At 41.7% G+C, this 21,015-nt stretch overlaps 1 protein-coding gene across 8 annotated transcripts in view; it reads right to left on the minus strand.

Annotated features, from left to right (window-relative positions):
* Nucleotides 1-1,409: 1,409 nt before the first annotated feature.
* clcn2a (chloride channel, voltage-sensitive 2a) overlaps nt 1,410-21,015 on the minus strand; it is a 99,873-nt gene continuing 80,267 nt past the window's right edge. For 5 of the 8 annotated variants that reach the window (XM_020045450.3, XM_020045444.3, XM_020045446.3 and 2 more), the window contains 9 exons: nt 19,537-19,750; nt 18,901-19,034; nt 18,191-18,432; nt 17,162-17,371; nt 15,657-15,713; nt 15,086-15,124; nt 10,466-10,570; nt 8,787-8,873; nt 1,410-2,456 (listed from right to left, as the gene is read on the minus strand). In XM_020045450.3, coding sequence (XP_019901009.1) covers nt 1,896-2,456; nt 8,787-8,873; nt 10,466-10,570; nt 15,086-15,124; nt 15,657-15,713; nt 17,162-17,371; nt 18,191-18,432; nt 18,901-19,034; nt 19,537-19,750 — 1,649 coding nt within the window. In that variant the 3' untranslated portion in view covers nt 1,410-1,895. The remainder of the gene's footprint in view (nt 2,457-8,786; nt 8,874-10,465; nt 10,571-15,085; nt 15,125-15,656; nt 15,714-17,161; nt 17,372-18,190; nt 18,433-18,900; nt 19,035-19,536; nt 19,751-21,015) is intronic. The other 3 variants (XM_020045447.3, XM_020045445.3, XM_020045448.3) reach the window with 2 other exon arrangements.

The following is a 21,015-nucleotide window of genomic DNA, read 5'->3' on the forward strand; positions in this document are numbered from 1 at the left end:
AGGATGGAGGACATGTCCGAGGCAAGTATAAAGGGTGCTTTAATGGCGAGCACTACTTGTCATTATGGATACATAAGATAAATTATTGCACAACTGACTCTTCCTAATACACAGACCCAAATTAACCAAAGTTGTTATGGCATGGTTTTACACTGACACTGAAATATTACTATGGCTCTAATATGGCAATAAAGTGAAGTTGAAGTGAGAAAGTATTTAACGTTCATTTAATCCACATTTACACACACTATTTTGAACCGACATTTTAATTAACAGTGTATTGCTCATCTGTGTATTTGGCCAAAATGACTGTGCTTTTATGTGGTATGTATTTCTAAATACACTTCACTTCAAGGCCAAGCAAGGCTGCATGAAAACTTTTCAATGGTGTGTTTGTTTGTGTAAGATGTTGTTTTAGGGGGAAGCCAGAGGGAGGTGCTAATTCTAGAAGTGGGCAGTGCTTTCAACTATTTCATGGGGAGTACATTTTCAGACAAGCTTTTTAAATACCAGCCCCTTGTATCACACCTAGATTTCCTGGGATAAAGATTTAGGTAGGCTGTTCTAGTATTAAACTGTCTCGGCCACGTTCAGAGGATAACTGTACGTGGCACCCAGATTTGCAGGCCTACCTAAAACCGGAGCAATCTAGCTTGATTAAGTACTGCTCTGTGTCTGCTGTTACGGGCAGCCTGACTTTGAAGGGGCTTTTTGCATGTTTAAGTGTTTTGATGTCAAGCACCTTTGCAATGTTAAAATCTCTTTATTAATGTAATGTTATATGTGGATTTAAATTAAGTACTCAAATCAATCTCCATTTACTCATTTTGTGTGTGTAGTTCAAACCCATTTACGTGTCAACGTGCATTTGTGTTCACAACAACTGCAGTATTCTGAGCGCCACTTTTCTGTCTCCACATAACCAACAATTCCTGTGCAATGTGTTGCAATTCAACATTTAAATCATCCCAGCACATGTTTAAAACAGTACAGAAAATAGGTTGTGAGAAGAAACGTTTCCTGTCATAAGAAACATAAGTTACAAAACACACTGTTACCAAAACACCCTGTTACACAAAGACACTCTAACGTCCACCCGTCCTTCTACCTTAAAGCCAGAGAAGGCTACATGTACTTTGAGTTAAATGCATGTTAATTACAATGTGCTTCGTAAGTGCTCTTAACCCTGTGAGGTACCATTCTATAATGGAGCAGTGTCACCATGTTGGCCTTTTCTCAGCTGCCTTAAGGTTGAAACTTGTTCTTTTATAATCCCTTTTTAGTCCCACTTTAGATCGACAGTACATGCACTTAAAATACCATTACAGGAAGTACTTTAATTGCAAAGTATATTATAGGCCATTTAATTTAAATCCATCTAATCTGAGACTTCTTTCGCTTCTACTCTCTCCATCTTAGCTTTGTTCTTTTTCTGTCCCATCTCAACCAACCTCCATCCTGTAACCTTTCATAAAAAAAAGAAAAGTTTTGTTTCTCTCTTTCTGTTTCATTTTTTTCTCTTTCTCTGTCTTGTTTTCTGTCCTTCTGTCTTTTTTTCACACTCCCCTTCTCTGTCTGACTTATAGTTGTAACTATAATTTGGGGTCAACTGTAGCTTGGCTCTTAGAATCAAACTGAGATGAGTGTCAGCCCTAAATGGGTGCATGGGCAAGGTTCTGGCAGGTCACACATTCATGAACCCACATACAAACAAACACAAAATGCACATACACACACACCCAAACATTCACTCACACAGAAATACGAGCCCTTTCAGACCAACACATTCGCTCACTCCCACACATGTACGCACACAAGCATGTCCACCTTGGAGATAGAGGTGAGAGTGTCCTCTAAGTTTTCAGAAACCTCAACATGCATATCTCCTAACCGTGTCATTCCTTCTGTCGTTCTGATTGGTCCTCAGTGTGGATGGGGCTTCGCTCACACTGCAGTTCTGATTGATCCATTTGCTCTATGTTCTGGGATGTTGTTCCATGGGAGGGAGTTCCGTTCTCTTTCACCGGCTCTGATCGGTTACTTTCAAGGAGGTGGGCAGGGTCAAAATCACAAGCCAGCTCTGAATCATCAGTGTGGGTAGGACTGCACTCTAAGATAAACTCCTCTGTCTGGTCCTCCGTTATTGAGAGGCTTTCCTGAAGAACCAATTCTGATGGCGGGTCAGTATTGTCAGCAGGGCTGGTTTCAAACTCCAAATTTGATTGGTCCTGTGTGAAATTGATAGGGCTCTCTTCATATGTAGCACTCAACTGATCCTCCATGTCAGGAGGGGTAGGTTCCCGTGGTAATGAGAGACCTCTATGCCGGTTCCAAAGCTTGTGTAGCTCTGTCACCTCAGAAACACTTGTGGTGTTGCCACTGTCACGGAAACTGGCAAGTGGGGGTCGCACTTTGACACCTGTCACCGTCACAGAACCTTCAATGGCCTTACGCAGCTAAAGACAAAGAAAGATGGGGGAAGGAGAGGGAATGAAATAAGGAGTAGTGATAAAGAGAAGTAAGGTGAGAAGGATGAGAGTGGGAGAAGGGAGAGAGCAGGAGAAAAGAGAGATGGGGAGAGAAAAATCACACATAGTAGTGATTCGTGTTGCCAAGGCAGCAAATGTAATGAGTGGACTGAATTAGCCTTGATTACTGCTGATTAATGAAGTTAAATATTGTCCTTAGGGAATGATCTGAAGTGATATCAATATTCAAACAAATTTCCAGCCAAAGTAAACAGGAAATATTCAGTTTACCAATCAGATAAGGATGTTTGTATGTTCATTAATAATGTTTTTCATGTTTACTGTATGTTCACTTGCCCAGGGACAGCAGATGATAAGTTGTTGGCATAATCTAGTACAACACATACTTTCTAAAATGTACCAACACAAATGATTTGTTACACATTAACAAAAAAATAAACATATTCATTTTTGTAATAAATCAAGTAAATTTTATTTATTGTATTAAATTGTAGTGATTTTAAGGCGATTTGCACTTAATACCTTCTAGCCTAAAATCAGTTTTGAAAATCTGATCTTCAACGGATTACAACCTTTTTCCAGCAGGGGTCCCTATTCTACATTTGATATATAATAATTTATTCACCAGAAATAATTTTGGATGCCTACAAAAGCGTATACTAAAATGCCAATTTTTTTTGGGAAAAGCTGCACACTCCTTCACTGTCACTAAGATTATCTTTCTTCAAACGAAGAATAGCAGGCAATGGCAATCCAGTTGTAATTTTCTCATTGCTAACAATCAGTTCACTCAATTTCTGTTCATGTGAGAGAACCAGCATTTGGATTTTTCTTTGAATGCATATAGGTGTTGCTGGAATTCCTCAAGGTGGCACCAAATTAGGAAAATCTCATTGTTGTTCAAATTGTAATGTTTCTATAACTTATAATATTATTATATTAATAACATTAAAAATGAATGTAAATACCTACACACTATCGTTCAAAGGTTTGTGGTCACGTAAAAATGTCCTTGCTTTCCATGAAAACACACATGAAATTAGTTTGAATAGGAAATATAGCAAAATGATTAGGAAATAAAGTAATTGACAAGGTTAGAAATAATGATTTTTAATTGAAATAATAATTTTGTCATTTTGTCAAAGAATCCTCCATTTGCAACAATTACAGCCTTGCAAAACTTTGGCATTCTCGTTATCATTTGGCATTCAATTTGTTGAGGTAATCTAAAAAGATTTCACGCCATGCTTCCTGAAGCACCTCCCAGAAGTTGGATTTGCTTGATGGGCAATTCTTACATACCATACGGTCAAGCTGCTCCTGCGACAGTTCAACAGGGTTGAGATCAAGTGTACAAATCTCCCATTTTACCACCACCAAAGTACACCCAGACCATTCACATTGCCTCCACCATGCCTGACAGATGGCGTCAAGCACTCCAGCATATTTTCGTTTAGTCTGCGTCTCACAAATATTCTTCTTTGTGATCTGAAAACCTCAAACTTTGTCTGCCCATAACATTTTTTTCCAGTCTTCCTCTGTCCAGTGTCTGTGTTCTTTTGCCCATCCTAATCTTTTCTTTTCATTGGCCAGTCTGAGGTATGGCTTTTTCTTTACAAATCTGCCTAGAAGGCCAGCATCCCGGCGTTGCCTCTTCTCTGTTGACATTGAGACTGGTGTTTCGTGGGTACTATTTAATAGTACCCAGAAAACACCAGTCTCTACCAGCTGAGGACCTGTGAGGCAGTGGCGGAGCTTAACTTTCTCTCCCATGGGTGCGAACCTTAACCGCGGAGGCCCCCCCTATCACCACCCCCCAACGCAAAAGTCTTGCTACCTGATTTCCCAACTAAAAGATAGGCAGATAATATAAATATTTAATACTATTCTCCCAAAAATGTATGAACGTTTCACGTACCATGATGAACAGAAAATTGTTATTAGGCTACAACAAAACATACCTGCAGTTACAAAACTTCGCTGCGAGCTGGTATTGGAACTGTAATCCCGTTTCACTATAAATGCTGCTGCTGTCATTCTATCAGATCTATCCATTGCAGATGTTTCTCAAGGGCACATATCATTATATTTCATTTTTATAATGTATTGCTTTTCTTACCCCTAAGTGGCAGACATATCTACGTTCCATTTTTATGTTTTATTACTTAATTTTCCACTGTTCAGATCCTTAACAAACGAGCTGACAAAATCTGACGTTATACCCAAGGTTGCCAGATTCACTGACAATATAGGCCCAATTATCCACGAACTCCACATAAAAACATACACTCTCATTAAAAATAGCCCAACTAATTGATTGGTCGATTATACAAATGTATTATGGAATCATAAAAAGTATAGATGTTTATCACTTCAACGTCAACTAAATAGTATGTAGCAAATTAATCATAATATAATTTTATTCTGCTTGCTATAATTTTTTCAACAATAAGATAAACTTCTTGGGGGCCCCTGTGATTGGCTGCCATGGGGGCCGCACACTCATTGGACCCATTAAAGCTCTGCATCTGCTGTGAGGCGTCTGTTTCTCAAACTAAACACTTCATTGTAGTTGTGCACTGGGGCCTCCCACTCCACTTTCTATTTATGTTGTTACAGCCAGTTTGCTCTGTTTTGTGAAAGGAGTAGTACACAGCATTGTACATGATCTTCAGTTTTTTGGCAATTTCTTAATTTGTCAGAAGAAGAATAGACTGATGAGTTTCTGAAAAAAGTTATTTGTTTCTGGACATTTTTAGCCTGTAACCGAACCCACGATTATTAAAGCCCCAGAAACTAGTCTGAAAAAGGACAGTTTTATTGCTATTTTAATCAGGACAACCGTTTTCAGCTGTGCTAACATAATTGCAAAAGTGTTTTCTAATGATCAATTAGCATTTTTCTACCGGGGGACTTCAACGCCCACGTGGGCAACGACAGTGACACCTGGAGGGGCGTGATTGGGAGGAACGGCCCCCCGGATCTGAACCCGAGTGGTGTTCAATTATTGGACTTCTGTGCTAGTCACAGTTTGTCCATAACGAACACCATGTTCAAGCATAAGGGTGTCCATCAGTGCACGTGGCACCAGGACACCCTAGGCCGCAGGTCGATGATCGACTTTGTTGTCGTCTCATCTGACCTGCGGCCGTATGTCTTGGACACTCGGGTGAAGAGAGGGGCAGAGCTGTCAACTGATCACCACCTGGTGGTGAGTTGGATCCGATGGCGGGGGAGGAAGCTGGACAGACTCGGCAGGCCCAAGCGTACTGTAAGGGTCTGCTGGGAACGTCTGGCCAAGTCTCCTGTCAGAGAGATCTTTAACTCCCACCTCCGGCAGAGTTTCGACTGGATCCCGAGGGAGGCTGGAGATATTGAGTCCGAGTGGACCATGTTCTCCACCGCCATTGTCGAAGCGGCCGCTCGGAGCTGTGGCCGTAAGGTCTCCGGTGCCTGTCGAGGCGGCAATCCCAGAACCCGGTGGTGGACACCGGAAGTAAGGGATGCCATCAAGCTGAAGAAGGAGTCCTATCAGGCCTGGTTGGCTTGTGGGACTCCTGAGGCAGCTGACGGGTACCGACAGGCCAAGCGGGCTGCAGCCCGGGTGGTTGTGGAGGCAAAAACTCGGGCCTGGGAGGAGTTCGGTGAGGCCATGGAGAAGGACTATCGGCTGGCCTCGAAGAGATTCTGGCAAACCATCCGGCGCCTCAGGAGAGGGAAACAGTGCCCTACCAACGCTGTTTACAGTAGAGGTGGGCAGCTGTTGACCTCAACTGAGGATGTCGTCGGGCGGTGGAAGGAGTACTTCGAGGATCTCCTCAATCCCGCTGACACGTCTTCCATTGAGGAAGCAGAGGATGAGGGCTCAGAGGTGGACTCGTCCATCATCCGGGCTGAAGTCACAGAGGTGGTCAAGAAACTCCTCGGTGGCAAGGCACCGGGGGTGGATGAGATCCGCCCTGAGTACCTCAAGTCTCTGGATGTTGTGGGGCTGTCTTGGTTGACACGCCTGTGCAACATCGCGTGGCGGTCGGGGACAGTGCCTCTGGGATGGCAGACCGGGGTGGTGGTCCCTCTTTTTAAGAAGGGGGACCGGAGGGTGTGTTCCAACTATAGGGGGATCACACTTCTCAGCCTCCCCGGGAAAGTCTATGCCAGGGTTCTGGAGAGGAGAATACGGCCGATAGTAGAACCTCGGATTCAGGAGGAACAGTGTGGTTTTCGTCCGGGCCGTGGAACACTGGACCAGCTCTATACCCTCTACGGGGTGTTGGAGGGTTCATGGGAGTTTGCCCAACCAATCCACATGTGTTTTGTGGATTTGGAGAAAGCATTCGACTGTGTCCCTCGCGGCATCTTGTGGAGGGTGCTTGGGGAATATGGGGTCCTGGGTCCTTTGCAAAGGGCTGTCAGGTCCCTGTACAACCGAAGCAGGAGCTTGGTCCGCATTGCCGGCAGTAAGTCAGACTTGTTCCCAGTGCATGTTGGACTCCGGCAGGGCTGCCCTTTGTCACCGGTTCTGTTCATAATTTTTATGGACAGAATTTCTAGGCGCAGCCAGAAGCCGGAGGGTGTCAGGTTTGGGGGCCACACAATTTCGTCTCTGCTCTTTGCAGATGATGTTGTCGTGTTGGCCCCTTCTAACCAGGACCTTCAGCATGCACTGGGACGGTTTGCAGCCGAGTGTGAAGCGGTGGGGATGAAAATCAGTACCTCCAAATCCGAGGCCATGGTCCTCAGTCGGAAAAGGGTGGCTTGCCCACTTCAGGTTGGTGGAGAGTGCCTGCCTCAAGTGGAGGAGTTTAAGTATCTAGGGGTCTTGTTCACGAGTGAGGGAAGGATGGAACGGGAGATTGACAGACGGATCGGTGCAGCTTCTGCAGTAATGCAGTCGATGTATCGGTCTGTCGTGGTGAAGAAAGAGCTGAGCCGCAAGGCGAAGCTCTCGATTTACCAGTCAATCTACGTTCCTACTCTCACCTATGGTCATGAGCTTTGGGTCATGACCGAAAGGACAAGATCCCGGATACAGGCGGCCGAAATGAGCTTTCTCCGCAGGGTGGCCGGACGATCCCTTAGAGATAGGGTGAGAAGCTCGGTCACCCGGGAGGAGCTCAGAGTAGAGCCGTTGCTCCTCCACATCGAGAGGGGTCAGCTGAGGTGGCTTGGGCATCTTTTTCGGATGCCTCCGGAACGCCTTCCTGGGAAGGTGTTCCGGGCCCGTCCCACCGGGAAGAGACCCCGGGGAAGACCTAGGACACGCTGGAGGGACTATGTCTCCCGGCTGGCCTGGGAACGCCTCGGTGTCCCCCCGGAAGAGCTAGAGGAAGTGTCTGGGGAGAGGGAAGTCTGGGCATCCCTGCTTAGACTGCTGCCCCCGCGACCCGGCCCCGGATAAGCGGAAGAAGATGGATGGATGGATGGAATTAGCATTTTAAAATTATAAACTTAGATCAGCAAACACAGCTTGCTACAGGACTGATGGTTGCTTTTAGTGGGCCTCTGTACACCTATATAGATATTCCATTTAAAATCAGCCGTTTCCAGCTACAGTAGTCATTAACAACATTCACATTGTCAACACTGAATTTCTGATCAATTTAATGTTGTTTAAATGGACAAAACATTTGCTTTTCTTTAAAAAACAAGGACATTTGTAAGTGACCCCGAACTTTTGAACGGTATGTATGTATTTGTAATTAATATACACTGCTCAAAAAAATGAAGGGAACAGGTAATCACAGTATAACACCAAATCAATTAAAGGGTGGCATGAGGGCCCGACATCCTCTAGTGGGACCTATACTCACAGCCCAGCATTGTGCAGCTCGATTGGCATTCGCCGGATAACTTGGCAGGTCCACCATTGGCGCCCTGTTCTCTTCACAGATGAGATGAGAGCAGGATCACACTGAGCACATGTGACAGATGTGAATGAGTCTAGAGACGCTGTGGTGAATGTTATGCTGCCTGCAACATCATCCAGCATGTATGGTTTGGCGATTTGGTGATTTTGTTTTCCATTGACCGTTGTTACATAATTTTGTTCTCGATGATTTACGCAATGTACAGTAGAGATTTCTTTCTTTAATATATTTAATTCATTGAGACTCAATGTGTGATTTAAGTGTTCCCTTACTTTTATTGAGCAGTGTACGTATACATTTATATAGTTTTTTTGTTTTACCCCTCTAATCAGGTAAGCCCCTCCACGAATCTCAGGTGCCCTAGTTTAGGAACACATAAACTGCATCACCTTAAAGTGACATCAGGGTTTTAGTGCACTGGAAAACCCACCTCCCTGAGGGAAACCACTCCCACTAGACGTCCAGTACTGGTAACATAGGCATGGTCCAGTCCCAACAGGGAAAAGATGGTGTGAGTCTGAATTGGAGAGAAAGACAGAGAATAATAGAATAGATGGAGAAAGGATTTCCCTCCACATATTCAAATATAATTGAAACGACAGTCAGAAAAAATTGTCAATTTCCAAAATCTGATTATTTAGTGCAGAGGCTTCTAAGCTCCAGCCTAGCGTAGTTTTAGGGAATCACATTTCTGTCACAAATCCCATCCATTTCAAGGGAAGTAATCAAGAATTCAGGGATGCAATTCAACTACCTGACCCCTGATGCCTGGTTTTATTTTTTGATGTTTAGATTGAATCATATCTAAATCAATCACTTTCCAGTTTTTGGAAGAAATTGCCATATTTGACCATTGACTCACTCAATTTAGTAAATTCAGAAGCTATTTTAATTAACTGTTCCTGGTCCCAGACTGATGAAATATTCAGACTACATTAAGAAGAGTTACTACATTCAAGAACTGTAAAAAAACTATCTTGTTTCAGATTGGATCATGCTTGCTGCCCTTTTTCAACTCAGTTTTTAGCAATTTCTGTTACCAGCTGAGCCTAGTTACACTTGAGACATCCAGAATGCCAACCAATCTTTCCGTGGCAAAGCTGGGAATACGTTATTGATCTTCAGAGGTTTATTGACTTCTCCAGGTGGACTTGCATTGCTGGATCCCCCTCCGCAGAAGAAGCCCAGTTTTAGCAGGCTTGCCACATCTCCTGTGTATTTTGGATTTTATGATTTCATGGATGAGCTTAAGTATACATGGGTGTGCCCTTGCACTGCTGAACTGGCAGGTGAAGTGTATTGCTTAGAGCTGTTTGGTATGGAGGAGACGGCGGAGGTTTTACCCAGTGCCAAGTCCATGTCACCAGTGTCAGGGCAAGATATATGGAGCATCTTAGATCTTCCCTCTTCCTTCCTCAGGCCAGGCCCATCCTTCTCAACAGGTGCAGGGTAAACAGCAACCCTCTATCCTCTGGCTTGTATCAGGAGAAGGGGAACACGGATCCTACCCACCTGAAATTGAGTGTCACCAAGTGTCTATCTCCCAGTGTGTTCACTCCCATCCTCTGGCAGTGGGGAGGGCACATTCTGGAAAACCTGTGGGGTGGCTCCACTGGAACTATTGGCCTCATGGCCTCTGTTAGGGTTGTCTTCTAGTCCAGAAGATGGCACCTTACGTATTACCACACAGGGTAATTGGGATTGGATATTTAGACAATGCCACATCCAGAAGCATCTGGTCACACATTCAGGGTGAGCATCTCCCCTGTCTGCTTTGCTTCAAAGGCAATCCAGCAATGGGGTGGAGGGTGGTATGCTGGCAAATATTGAGGTCCTATGGAACTCACTTTTAAGTTTCTGTTGACTGTTAGATATCAGCACTGTGATGAGCTGGGCTTTACCCTGCACATATATGAGGCCCAATACCTCAATATCTTGTCAACCAGAATATGTAGCCTCTGTATTCTGCGTAGCCCTTTTCCCTCCTTCAAGGGAGCAGGGTTATAGCTATAATCCAAAGATTAATTGACACATAAATGAGAAGTAAATCCAAGATAAATAACCACATTTAGATTTAGTATGGATAATTTGATTGACAAGAAATGACACCTTATGTAGAGAGGTTCGCTCCACTAGCTGAAAGGGGGCTGGGTCAATCTTGCAATTGTTAAAATCCACTGGCTCGTCCAACTGTTGCTCCTCCCACTCCGCAATCTGTGGTAGGGAATCAGAAATCTCAATCAGTTATAATCGCCTAAAAACTCTTTTAACAAAAAAAAACATCAAAATATCATTCTTTTATTCAAAATAAATTATTTGCATCCCAAAATGTTGTACTTTTTGAACACTCCCTTTGCCAAGATAACCGCTCTAAGTCGCCACCTATAATGTTTGATTAGGTGGGAGAACACATAAAAAGGGATTTGAGACCATTCCTCCAGACAGAAATTCTACTGATCCTTCAGTCCTTTGTTCGTGCTTAAAGTATAATGTAGATAATATGCAGTCATACATGCAAATTTATAAAAGGGACATGAAGACTTAAAGACGCTTCAGACTGGACGCTTCAAATTACTTGGGACCTGCCCAAAAAGACTTTTGGACTTGAAGGATAGAAACTTGTGACTTACTTGGACTTGCAAAATACAAGGGCATCTCTATCAAAACATGCTCTGATGTGTGATAGCAAAAGAGGTGAATACTTATGCAGTCAATTATATTCTGTTTTACAGTTGTGCTCATAAGTTTGCATACCTTGGCAGAAATTGTGAACATTTTGCATTGACTGATTTAAGGATAGTGATCATATGAAGCTATGTATTATCACATAGATGTTTGGCACTTTTTAAAATCATATGATAACAGAAATCACCCAAATGGCCCTGATCAAAAGTTTACATACCCTTGAATGTTTGGCCTTGTTAAAGACACACAAGGTGACCCACAGGTTGAAATGCCAATTAAAGGTGAATTTCCCAAACCTGTGGCTTTTTTAATTGAAATTAGTGTCTGTGTGTGAATAGTCAATGAGTTTGTTAGCTCTCATGTGGATGCACTGAGTAGGCTAGATAATGAGCCACGGCGTGCAGAAAATAACTGTCAGAAGACCTGCGTAACAAGGTAATGGAACTTATTAAAGATGTAAAAGGATATAAAAAGATATCCAAAGCCTTGCAAATGCCTGTCAGTACTGTTCAAACACTTATTAAGAAGTGGATACTGTTGAGATAAATGAAGTTTAAATAATGCTGATTTAATAACCATGTATTCTTATGTTTTTGTTTTATTAAATTGTATGCTGCAGCCAGGTTAGGGAAATATGATTGAATACAATAACCATAAAAAGTTTAGAACTCCATACATTACACTCAGCCGCACTCACTCAGACTTTACACCTGGCTCAGATAGAGAGACAGGATTAAAACCCCACAATTAACATACAAATGAAACTGCCTCCTATACAGCACAAAGAGACCTTCTGTCTCCAGCCCCCTGATGTTCTAGTCTAGGTTAGGACAATAGAATGTAAATTACTGTAACCTGGTTAAGATTTCACACCTGTATGCAAATAACCTGTTGATCTATGACCGAGAGTAAGAGCATGCCCTTCTTCATGGTACAGCGAAAACAAAGAGATTCGTCCAACATGTCACCATGCCAACAAAGAACCAATAAGGATGGGTTTTACTCACGAGAGTGAAAAGTAACCGCCCCTGTGGCGGGAGTATTAAAACCAATGTTCGATCTTGATTCGGGGCGAATATTTTGTGAAAGCTCGAGGGTTGAGCAAATATTTGACCGCTGCAGTGTATTTCATGTATTTTGACTTATCAGTTCATATTAATAAATCTTTGTGCTAAATTTCCATTTGGACTGGAGCCTCGTCCTTCTTCAGAAATTCTGATACACGTAAAATTCTTAACAATTCATTTGAGGATCTCTTGATACCAAGTGAAGTTCAGGGAGTCCAAGAAAGATATCAGCCAAAACTGCCAGAAGAATTGTTCAGGATACAAAGAAAAACCCATAGTAACCTCAGGAGAAATACATGCTGCTCTGGAAAAAGACGATGTGGTTGTTTCAAGGAGCACAATGCGACGATTCTTGAACAAAAATTAAATGCATTGTCGAATTGCCAGAAAGAAGCCTTTACTGTGCTAATACAACAAAAAGGCTGGGTTACAATATGCCCGACAACACCTTGACAAACCTCACTGCTTCTTGAACACTGTAATTTGGAGTGATGAGACCAAAATAGAGCTTTATGGTCACAACCATAAGCGCTATGTTTGGAGAGGGGTCAACAAGGCCTATAGTGAACAGAATACCTTCCACACTGTGAAGCATGGCGGTGGCTCACTGATGTTTTGGAGCTGTGTGAGCTCTATAGGCACGGGGAATCTTGTGAATATTGATGGCAAGATGAATGCAGCATGTTATCTGAAAATACTGGCAGACAATTTGCATTCTTCTGTACAAAAGCTGCGCATGGGATGCTCTTGGACTTTCCAGCACAACAATGACTCTAAGCACAAGGCCAAATGACCCCTGTTCAAAAGTCTGCATACCCTTGGTTCTTAATAGTGTGTTTTGCCCACTTTAGCATTAATGACAGCGTGCAGACTTTTGTAATAGTTGTTTATGAGGCCCCAAATTCTTGCAGGTGGTATAGCTGTCCATTCATCTTGGCAAAATGCCTCCAGGTCATGCAAAGTCTTTGGTTGTCTTGCATGAACTGCACGTTTGAGATCTCCCCAGAGTGGCTTGATGATATTGAGGTCAGGAGACTGTGATGGCCATTCCAGAACCTTCACATTTTTCTGTTGTAACCACTGGAGGGTCAACTTGGCCTTTTGCTTATGGTCATACATTTTGCCAGCCCTACTGAATACTAATATACATTCTATATTTCTTCTTTATTTTAATAAATTGACACACATTTCTAAAACGTGTTTTTGATTTTTAAGTACAGGGTTTTGTGTGTAAATTGATGTCAAAAACCAGGTCATCTAATGGTTTGACGGAGACCTGGATAGGCCTACCAAAGCCACAGTGTCTCGTACCCACTGTGAAATTTAGTGGAGGATCAGTGATGATCTGGGGATGCTTCAGCAAGGCTGGAATCGGGCAGATTTGTCTTTGTGAAGGATGCATGAATCAAGCCAAGTACAAGATTATCCTGGAAGAACAACTGCTTCCTTCTGCTCTGACAATGTTCCCCAACTCTGAGAATTGGCTTTTCCAGCAGGACAATGCTCCATGCCACACAGCCAGGTCAATAAAGGTGTGGATGGAGAACCACCAGATCAAGACCCTGTAATGACCAGTCCAATCTCTAGACCTGAACACCATTGAAAAACTCTGGAATTTGATCAAGAGGAAGATGGATGGTCACAAGTCACCAAACAAAGCCAAGCTACTTTAATTTATGTGCCAGGAGTGGCATAAAGTCACCCAATAGCAATGTGACAGACTGGTGGAGAGCATGCCAAGACGAATGAAAGCTGTGATAAAAAAAATTAGGGTTATTCCACCAAATATTGTTTTCTGAACTCTTCCTAAGTTACAACATTCATATTTTGTTTTTGAAAAATGAAAATGAATTTGTTTTCTTTGTATTATTTGAGGTCTGAAAACAATGCATCCGTTTTTTTGTTATTTTGACCAGTTTCTTTCTACAAATAAATATTCTAAATAACAATATTTTTATTTGGAATTTGGGAGTTCTGTTGTCGGTAGTTGCTAGCGGTATAGACATTAATGGCTGTGTGTTGAGTTATTTTGAGGGGACAGCAAATGCACACTGTAATACAAGCTGTCCACTCACTACCTTACATTGTAGCAAAGTGTCATTTCTTCAGTGTTGTCTCATGAAAAGATGTAATCAAATATTTACAAAAATGTGAGGGGTGTACTCACTTTTGTGAGATACTGTATATTGTATGTATAAAACAGTGTCACATAATATACATTATATATTATAGTGTCACATAATATGTATATATTGTAATAATAATGTATATTATGTGACACTATTTTAGATTGATAATTAGCCAATTTCATAATCTACTCCAATTATTTTAGCTACAGATGAAATAATCTACCTGCTTGTGACTTGTGTAATGAGTCATGACAGTTGTTAAGATTTGAAGCTCGCTGAGGGGGCAATCTGATTTTCCTTTTGCCATCCACCTTCTCAAAAGGCAATTTATAATCATGTTTAAATGAAAAGAAGAAAGATGCAAAGGAAAATCATCAAACATAAAAAGGATTTGTATGAAATTGAAGACATAGCATTTCATTCTCCAATTTATTTTAGTTTTTCTTGACCTAGTTTCACTTTTATAATTCTTGTGCACTGTTTAATATTGGGATTATGTTGATAGTGACAGACACCAGACTGGAGGTACAAGGAAAGAGGACTAATTGATTATTGCGGTAAAACATTGTGTGATTCTGCAGCAGCTGACAATGTTGTTTTGACTTCTTAGAAGCCTCACATGCTGGTGTTCACAGAACATTCGGTGCTGTGTGATTCATACATAACCGAGCAGGCCAAGTTAGAAATTTCCACTGTGTCTATAATGTCTCCCTGTTGAAACTGTTATTGAATGTTTCAGTGTTATGTTATGAAATGTTAACAATTACTGCTCTGCTTGTGGTTCACCTGAATTTTTAAAAACTTTTTCTAACTTACTGACATGCCAGTTAACCAGTTAGAGCTCTTACTTCATTTGTGGTCATGTCATCCTCTACTTCAGGGGATTCCTGAAAACAAAGAGAGAATGTTGTTACTCTCACTTCCACATATACAAACATAAAATGTTTCCTAAATGACCATACCCACCACTGCTAATGGGAATGAAAGACTAACAACATAGAGCACCAAACAACAGGACTAACACATAACCACATTCCATGTGCACGCTTATGCCTCTGCAGCTACAGTGTTGCTCAGCTTGTTATGTGGGTCACTGTTGATTGAGCCTTTTTTGGGAGAAAACTCCAGTTGAATTACTAAAATGACCAGTAATGCCGATTTGGTGAATTTTCCCTTCCCCTATTCTTTTATTCCTCTCATACTCTCTTTTCATACTCAGCCTTTCCATTACTCATTCCCTTTCTTTCACTCTTATCTCACTGTCCTTCTGGGCTTCTGCTTCTCTCGTGCTACAAAGCTACAGTTTATTTTAGGGTTGGTAGAAGTACCCAAAACGATTTTAGTCGGTCACTTGCTCGATGCTTTGACACTAGGCAACAGTTACTTAGCAACGGTCTCTAAGGTGGCCAGCAGTCTTACCGCCGCCATGGAGATCCTGACTCGTTTGGGCCCTCTGTTCTCAGAAGTCTCCGGGCTCTTACAGCCAGAAAAGAAGTGAACAAACAGAATGTCAACGCAACCAAATAAAGTTACAGCACTGTTACACAATGTCGCAAAAAAGTATTTGTCCCCTTTTTTACTCTCTAACTTGGCCTATGTTTGTCAGATGTTTTTACAAGGGAACCTGAGTGAATAAATATCAAAGGATTTGTATAAAGTATTGGACCCCTCAGAATTTTTTTTTATAGCAATTTATCTAGTCAGTACTTTATATTTAATAAATAAATAATATTAGAATAAATTAACACTAAAATAAAAGTACAAATAATTATGTGTGTTGTCCAAAATGTATGTAATGCAGTGAGATGACTGAAAGAAATAAAGACATTTAAAGGAACTGGGTAAGTGTCGGAAGACCAAAAAAGCTGTCTGCATCTGATGACTAAGGTCCCTTCCTTATGGGGCATAAATGAATCTAGTTCTAGCTCAACATCTGACAGGAACATCTAGTACCAAAATACATGCTTCAATCATAAGAAGTTTTTCAAGAATGGCCATATATGAGACATTATCTTTCAGCATGATAATGACCTACTTTGAGCAGAAGTGTAGTGTTGCAGAATTCAGTTACAGATCGACCACCCCAGAGCCCTGTCCTAAACATAATTGAAGCTGGTTAGGCCTGTCTAAACACATTTTGGTGCCCTTACCCACTTCTCCCATCAGGTGAACTTGCATATATAATTTTTAGTCCTTTCCATCAAGCTTGAAGAAAGTTGCCAAATAGCTTTAGCACAACTGCTAAACAGTGTTAGCTGAATGACTAAAAGCCTATGGGGGTATGCTTCAAATCTCTCGGGTTACAGTCATGGCAGTTAAAGGTGGCAAAACCAGTTATTAAATGTAAAATAAGGCAACCCATTTTTTAATGGGGGTGTTTCGTAACTTTGTTAATTAAACACAGAAATAAAAGTCTAAACTTGGTCTTATTTATTCACTCCAGTCCCAGAAGTATAACAGCTTAAAGTTGTTTGTTCACTCTTGTTGCTTTTTTTTTTTTTACTCTTCAAATAAAACTTTGTATTAAGTCAGATAAAAAAAAATAATAATGAGGGAAATATATGCAAAAAGAGAAAAATAAGAAGAAAAAAGGTTAAAAAAAGTATTCAAAAAGAATACTTAAAATCAAACACTACTCCATTATTGTCTTAGCAGCCGATAAGGAGAGAGGAGACAGATTTGGGGGTTGTAAATATTAACACCATTTTACTGCGAAACAAAGCTTCTCTATTATGTTTCTTTATTTAGCAAAATGGGGGCAGAGGGAAATAACATTGGTGCAGCACAGGAGATTATATTAATTAAAGATTCTCTTATTAGATCATTTTATAAGTGTATGTAGCATCTGAGGATCTTGCGAACAGTAGACACAAACTCACATGAAACATAAACACATACACGTATTCACAAGCATACACGCTCACCTCTAGTAGCTCCCTCTCCGGGTCACCGCAGGAAAGGGTTTGCTGAGAGCCAGACAGAGGAGAGGGGGTTGGTGTGTTTCTATCAATCGAAAGAGTGTGCATACTGTTTGCTGTTTCGGAATTGTGAATAGTTGGGACAGTTTTCATGGCCGACTTCAGGGGCTGAGAGTTGGCAACAGCTGGGCTGAAGGAGGACTCTTCTGTTGAGATCTAGATTGAGAATCAAAATACACACAGACATACACACACATGCAGTACTGTGAGAGGTATGGAGACATCATCTACCAAACCAGCCCTAGTAGTTAGAGCATCGGATCAGTAACAGAAAAGTTGCCATTGAATTCCAGAGCTGGTAAAAATAATTTTGTCGCTGAATGAGGCAGGTAACCTTAATTGCTCCCGTCATTGGCTGCAAATGAGAATGAATTCTCAGTCACCTTAACTGGTAAAATAAGGGTAAAAACACAACTACCTTTAATGCACACTTCGTTCATATACTCCCATGAAAACCATTATCTACCCCATTGTCCTCAAGGATCACAGTGAATTTAAAGGAACACTTCAAGTTTCTAATTTTCAGCATTGACCTTGGAGCATTTTGGTTTGAACGCCTTCCTCAAGGACAGATTTCTTTATTTTTCACCTTGCCAGCTCAGGATTACAATCAGCAACCCTTCAATTTCTGCCCTAATGTGTTTGACCAGTAGGCTAACCTACCTTTATCTACTTCCCCAGTCAGAGGATTTACTGGAATCCAGTAGTTAAAGTGATAGTTTGACCTAGATTCATATTTGGGTGAAATAATGCAAGTTGTTCTTGAAGGCACATGTATTCATATTTCACAACAAGCCCTTATTCCCCTCTGTCCAAGCCTGAAATTAATATTATTATTATGCCAAATAATATGAAAGAAATAATAATAATTTTGCCAGTTATTCTGAGAGGGAAAGTGGATGAAAGGCTTAATCCAAAATTATTTTCAGTTCTCAGGCAGGACTAGCTCCTTACGTGAGCGTGAGTCAAACTCACCTCCGCTACACTCACCAGGAAGCGGACCCCGTGGCGTGCATTGGTATTTGAGGCGTTGGAGTGTGTGTGTGTGCATGGCGGGCTAGGGGGACTGTCCATGGTGCCCATGCTGCCCAGTGTGTGAGTGCCGTTGTCCTGGGCATGTCTCCGGAGATGGTCTAGCCGACGCGTTGGACCCAGGTGTAGGGAGAGGAGTGATTGAAGCTGGGAGCGCTCAATAGATCCCAATAGGATCATTGAGTCTGGAAGAGTGAGACAGAGAGAGAGAGAGGAGGAGGAAAGACAAGGAAAGACCAGAAAAGAGACAAAGAGAGGAGAAAGGGGAAAGAGAAAAAAGGGGGGATAAGGAAAGAGAGATAGAGAGACAAAATAGGAAAGAGAGGGAGATGAGAGAAATAAAGAGAAAGGAAGTAAGAGGTGTGAAGGAAAAGGGATAGAAGACAGAAAAGTGGAAGCAGGAACAGTCAGGGAAGAAATTAAGCACTTTAAGGAACAGGCTGAACAGGACTCGAAGACAAATGGCTGGAAAACGTGAAGAAGACAGGAGAGGAGATGGAAAGCAGGGGAGAATGACAATGTGTCATGGTGGTCAGGAATTATTTAATGACCTTAGAAGTCTATGCTGCTAAACTCACTTCCTTACTAATGCATTACCTTATAAACTCATTCAATAACTCACTCGCTTGCTCACTCACTCAAGATTCCCTCACCTGTGGACTCTACCAGGGCCAGTGTTTTGAGCTGTCCAGTCATCAGCACTTCTTGGAGGTCTCGGTAGGAGGAGGATAGTGTGATGAAACGTACATCTCTCACCATGATGTCTTCTACGCGTATATTATACTTTCTGAAGAAGGAGAGGAGAAAATAGGAGAAAGGCAAGGTGGAAAGAGGCATTTATGCTTTTATGGGTAGACAGTAGCAAAGATAGAAGGGAGAGTTTTTGCTGAAAGAGCTCTGGGCTGGATATAAACCCATGCAGCAGTTGTACAGGTGCCCTGGAGGTAGCTGCTTAGAACGCTGGACAACCTTAGTCCAACAAATGAATGTAAAGAAAAGAAAGTCGGTCAAAGAGACTAAAACATGTAAGAAGTACTTCATTTGTCTCCATACCTCTAACGGTAATTGCGTTACTTTTTTGTTTTTCTTTCATAAGACACTAAAAACATTCATAAGCCACTAAAAATCAATAGTAGGGGCTTGTGAACAAGTGTGTTTTTTTCAGGAACAATCTAAGAGCATTTCGTAAAATAGAGAATTAATCCTTTAAGAAAACAAAGATTAAATAGAGTAACAGGAAAAAAGGATGGCATAAGCCGAGCAAAGACAAGATGTATAGCCAAACATACTCATGATGGCCCATGCCCAGTTCAGGGAGGTAGGGTAGTTTCTTGATCCTGATAATGGAGTCATAAAGCGAGGGCTGAAGGGACTGAGCTACAGCATTGGCCAGGATCACAGCGATCATCACTGGGAGGATGTGGCTGATCTGGCCTGTCAGCTCAAACACAATGACCGCCGTCGATACCGTGTGAGTCACCGCCCCTGACAATGCTGCTGCACCTAGGAGGAGGGAGGAACAGAGCAAAGATGACAATGATAAATACAAGGGAATACAATGTTTTTGAAGATTGGGGGAAAGGGTCTTATTTTTAAATGTAATAGGATTGTCATGCATTTGAAAGGCCCAATTTCTAGGTAATAAGTTTATTTGTACTAGATAACTTCAACTCTCTAACTGCTCAATTTGTGTGCTTTCATCTGCTTTTATAGGGGTCCCTCTTGAGTAGCATCTGTAAGGGAATCAAAACCCCTCCCTTAAAAATAATGCTTCACCTTTGCATCAAGGTGCCTCTATGTAGAACCATTGTGGGTTAAGGAATAACAAAATAAAATATTTCAAAGAACGGTCAAAGTGTTAAGCCTACAAAATACAGCTTCCTATGAAAACAGTGATTTTCACAATATTTAGGAATTATTTTTATTAAATAATAACTCTAAATGAATAACTCTAAATTATAAACATGTTTGGCTTGCCACTTTATATAAACATACTAACAGTCAAATATTTTAGAACACACCCATTTTTCTGTATTTATTTAAATTGAAAAGCAGTTCCAGTCCAGTGAATGACCTGAAAAGATTTTACTGCACGTAATACATCTTACGAAATCCCCTGCCTAAAATGTACGTAAAATAGTCTACGTCATCCTTCTGAGACCAGGTTGGGCTCACAGGAAATATGTTTTGACCGGTTCAGTGGCAGTAAAAAAGCCATTGCTAAGATGGCAAAATAAGAAAAAGTGTCATAAAGCACTGCCTGTGGACAACAGAAGACTGTAAGGTCTAATGGACAGATTAATAAAAATGTGAAATCAGTTCATGCAAGATTCTGGAACGTTGTGAAATAGGCTAAAGGATGGTTCCGCAGAGTGTGACACCAACTGTTAAACATGATGGAGGAAGCGCAATGGCCTGGGGCTCTTTTGCTGGATCCAGAGTCCGCGACTTGCACAGAGTGGCACCCTGAACCAAAACGGCTACCACAGCCGTTTTGGTTCAGAGCTGTACAATACCCTTGGGTGTACCCCTAGTTGGTCAGGCATTCATTCTACAGCAAAAAAGACACAAAACATATTTCCAGGCTATGTCAGAACTACCTTAGTTGAAAATAACAAGACGGTAGGCTTCAAATCATGGAATGGCCAGCACAGTCTCCAGAATAATACCCCACCGAGCTGGTTTGGGACATACTGGGTAGAAGGGTGAAACGAAAGCAACCTACAAGTGCAAAACATTAAGGGAGGCTTCTGCAACAGTTTTGGGAA

Source organism: Esox lucius, chromosome 3 (assembly GCF_011004845.1).
Source record: "Esox lucius isolate fEsoLuc1 chromosome 3, fEsoLuc1.pri, whole genome shotgun sequence".
NCBI lineage: Eukaryota > Metazoa > Chordata > Actinopteri > Esociformes > Esocidae > Esox > Esox lucius.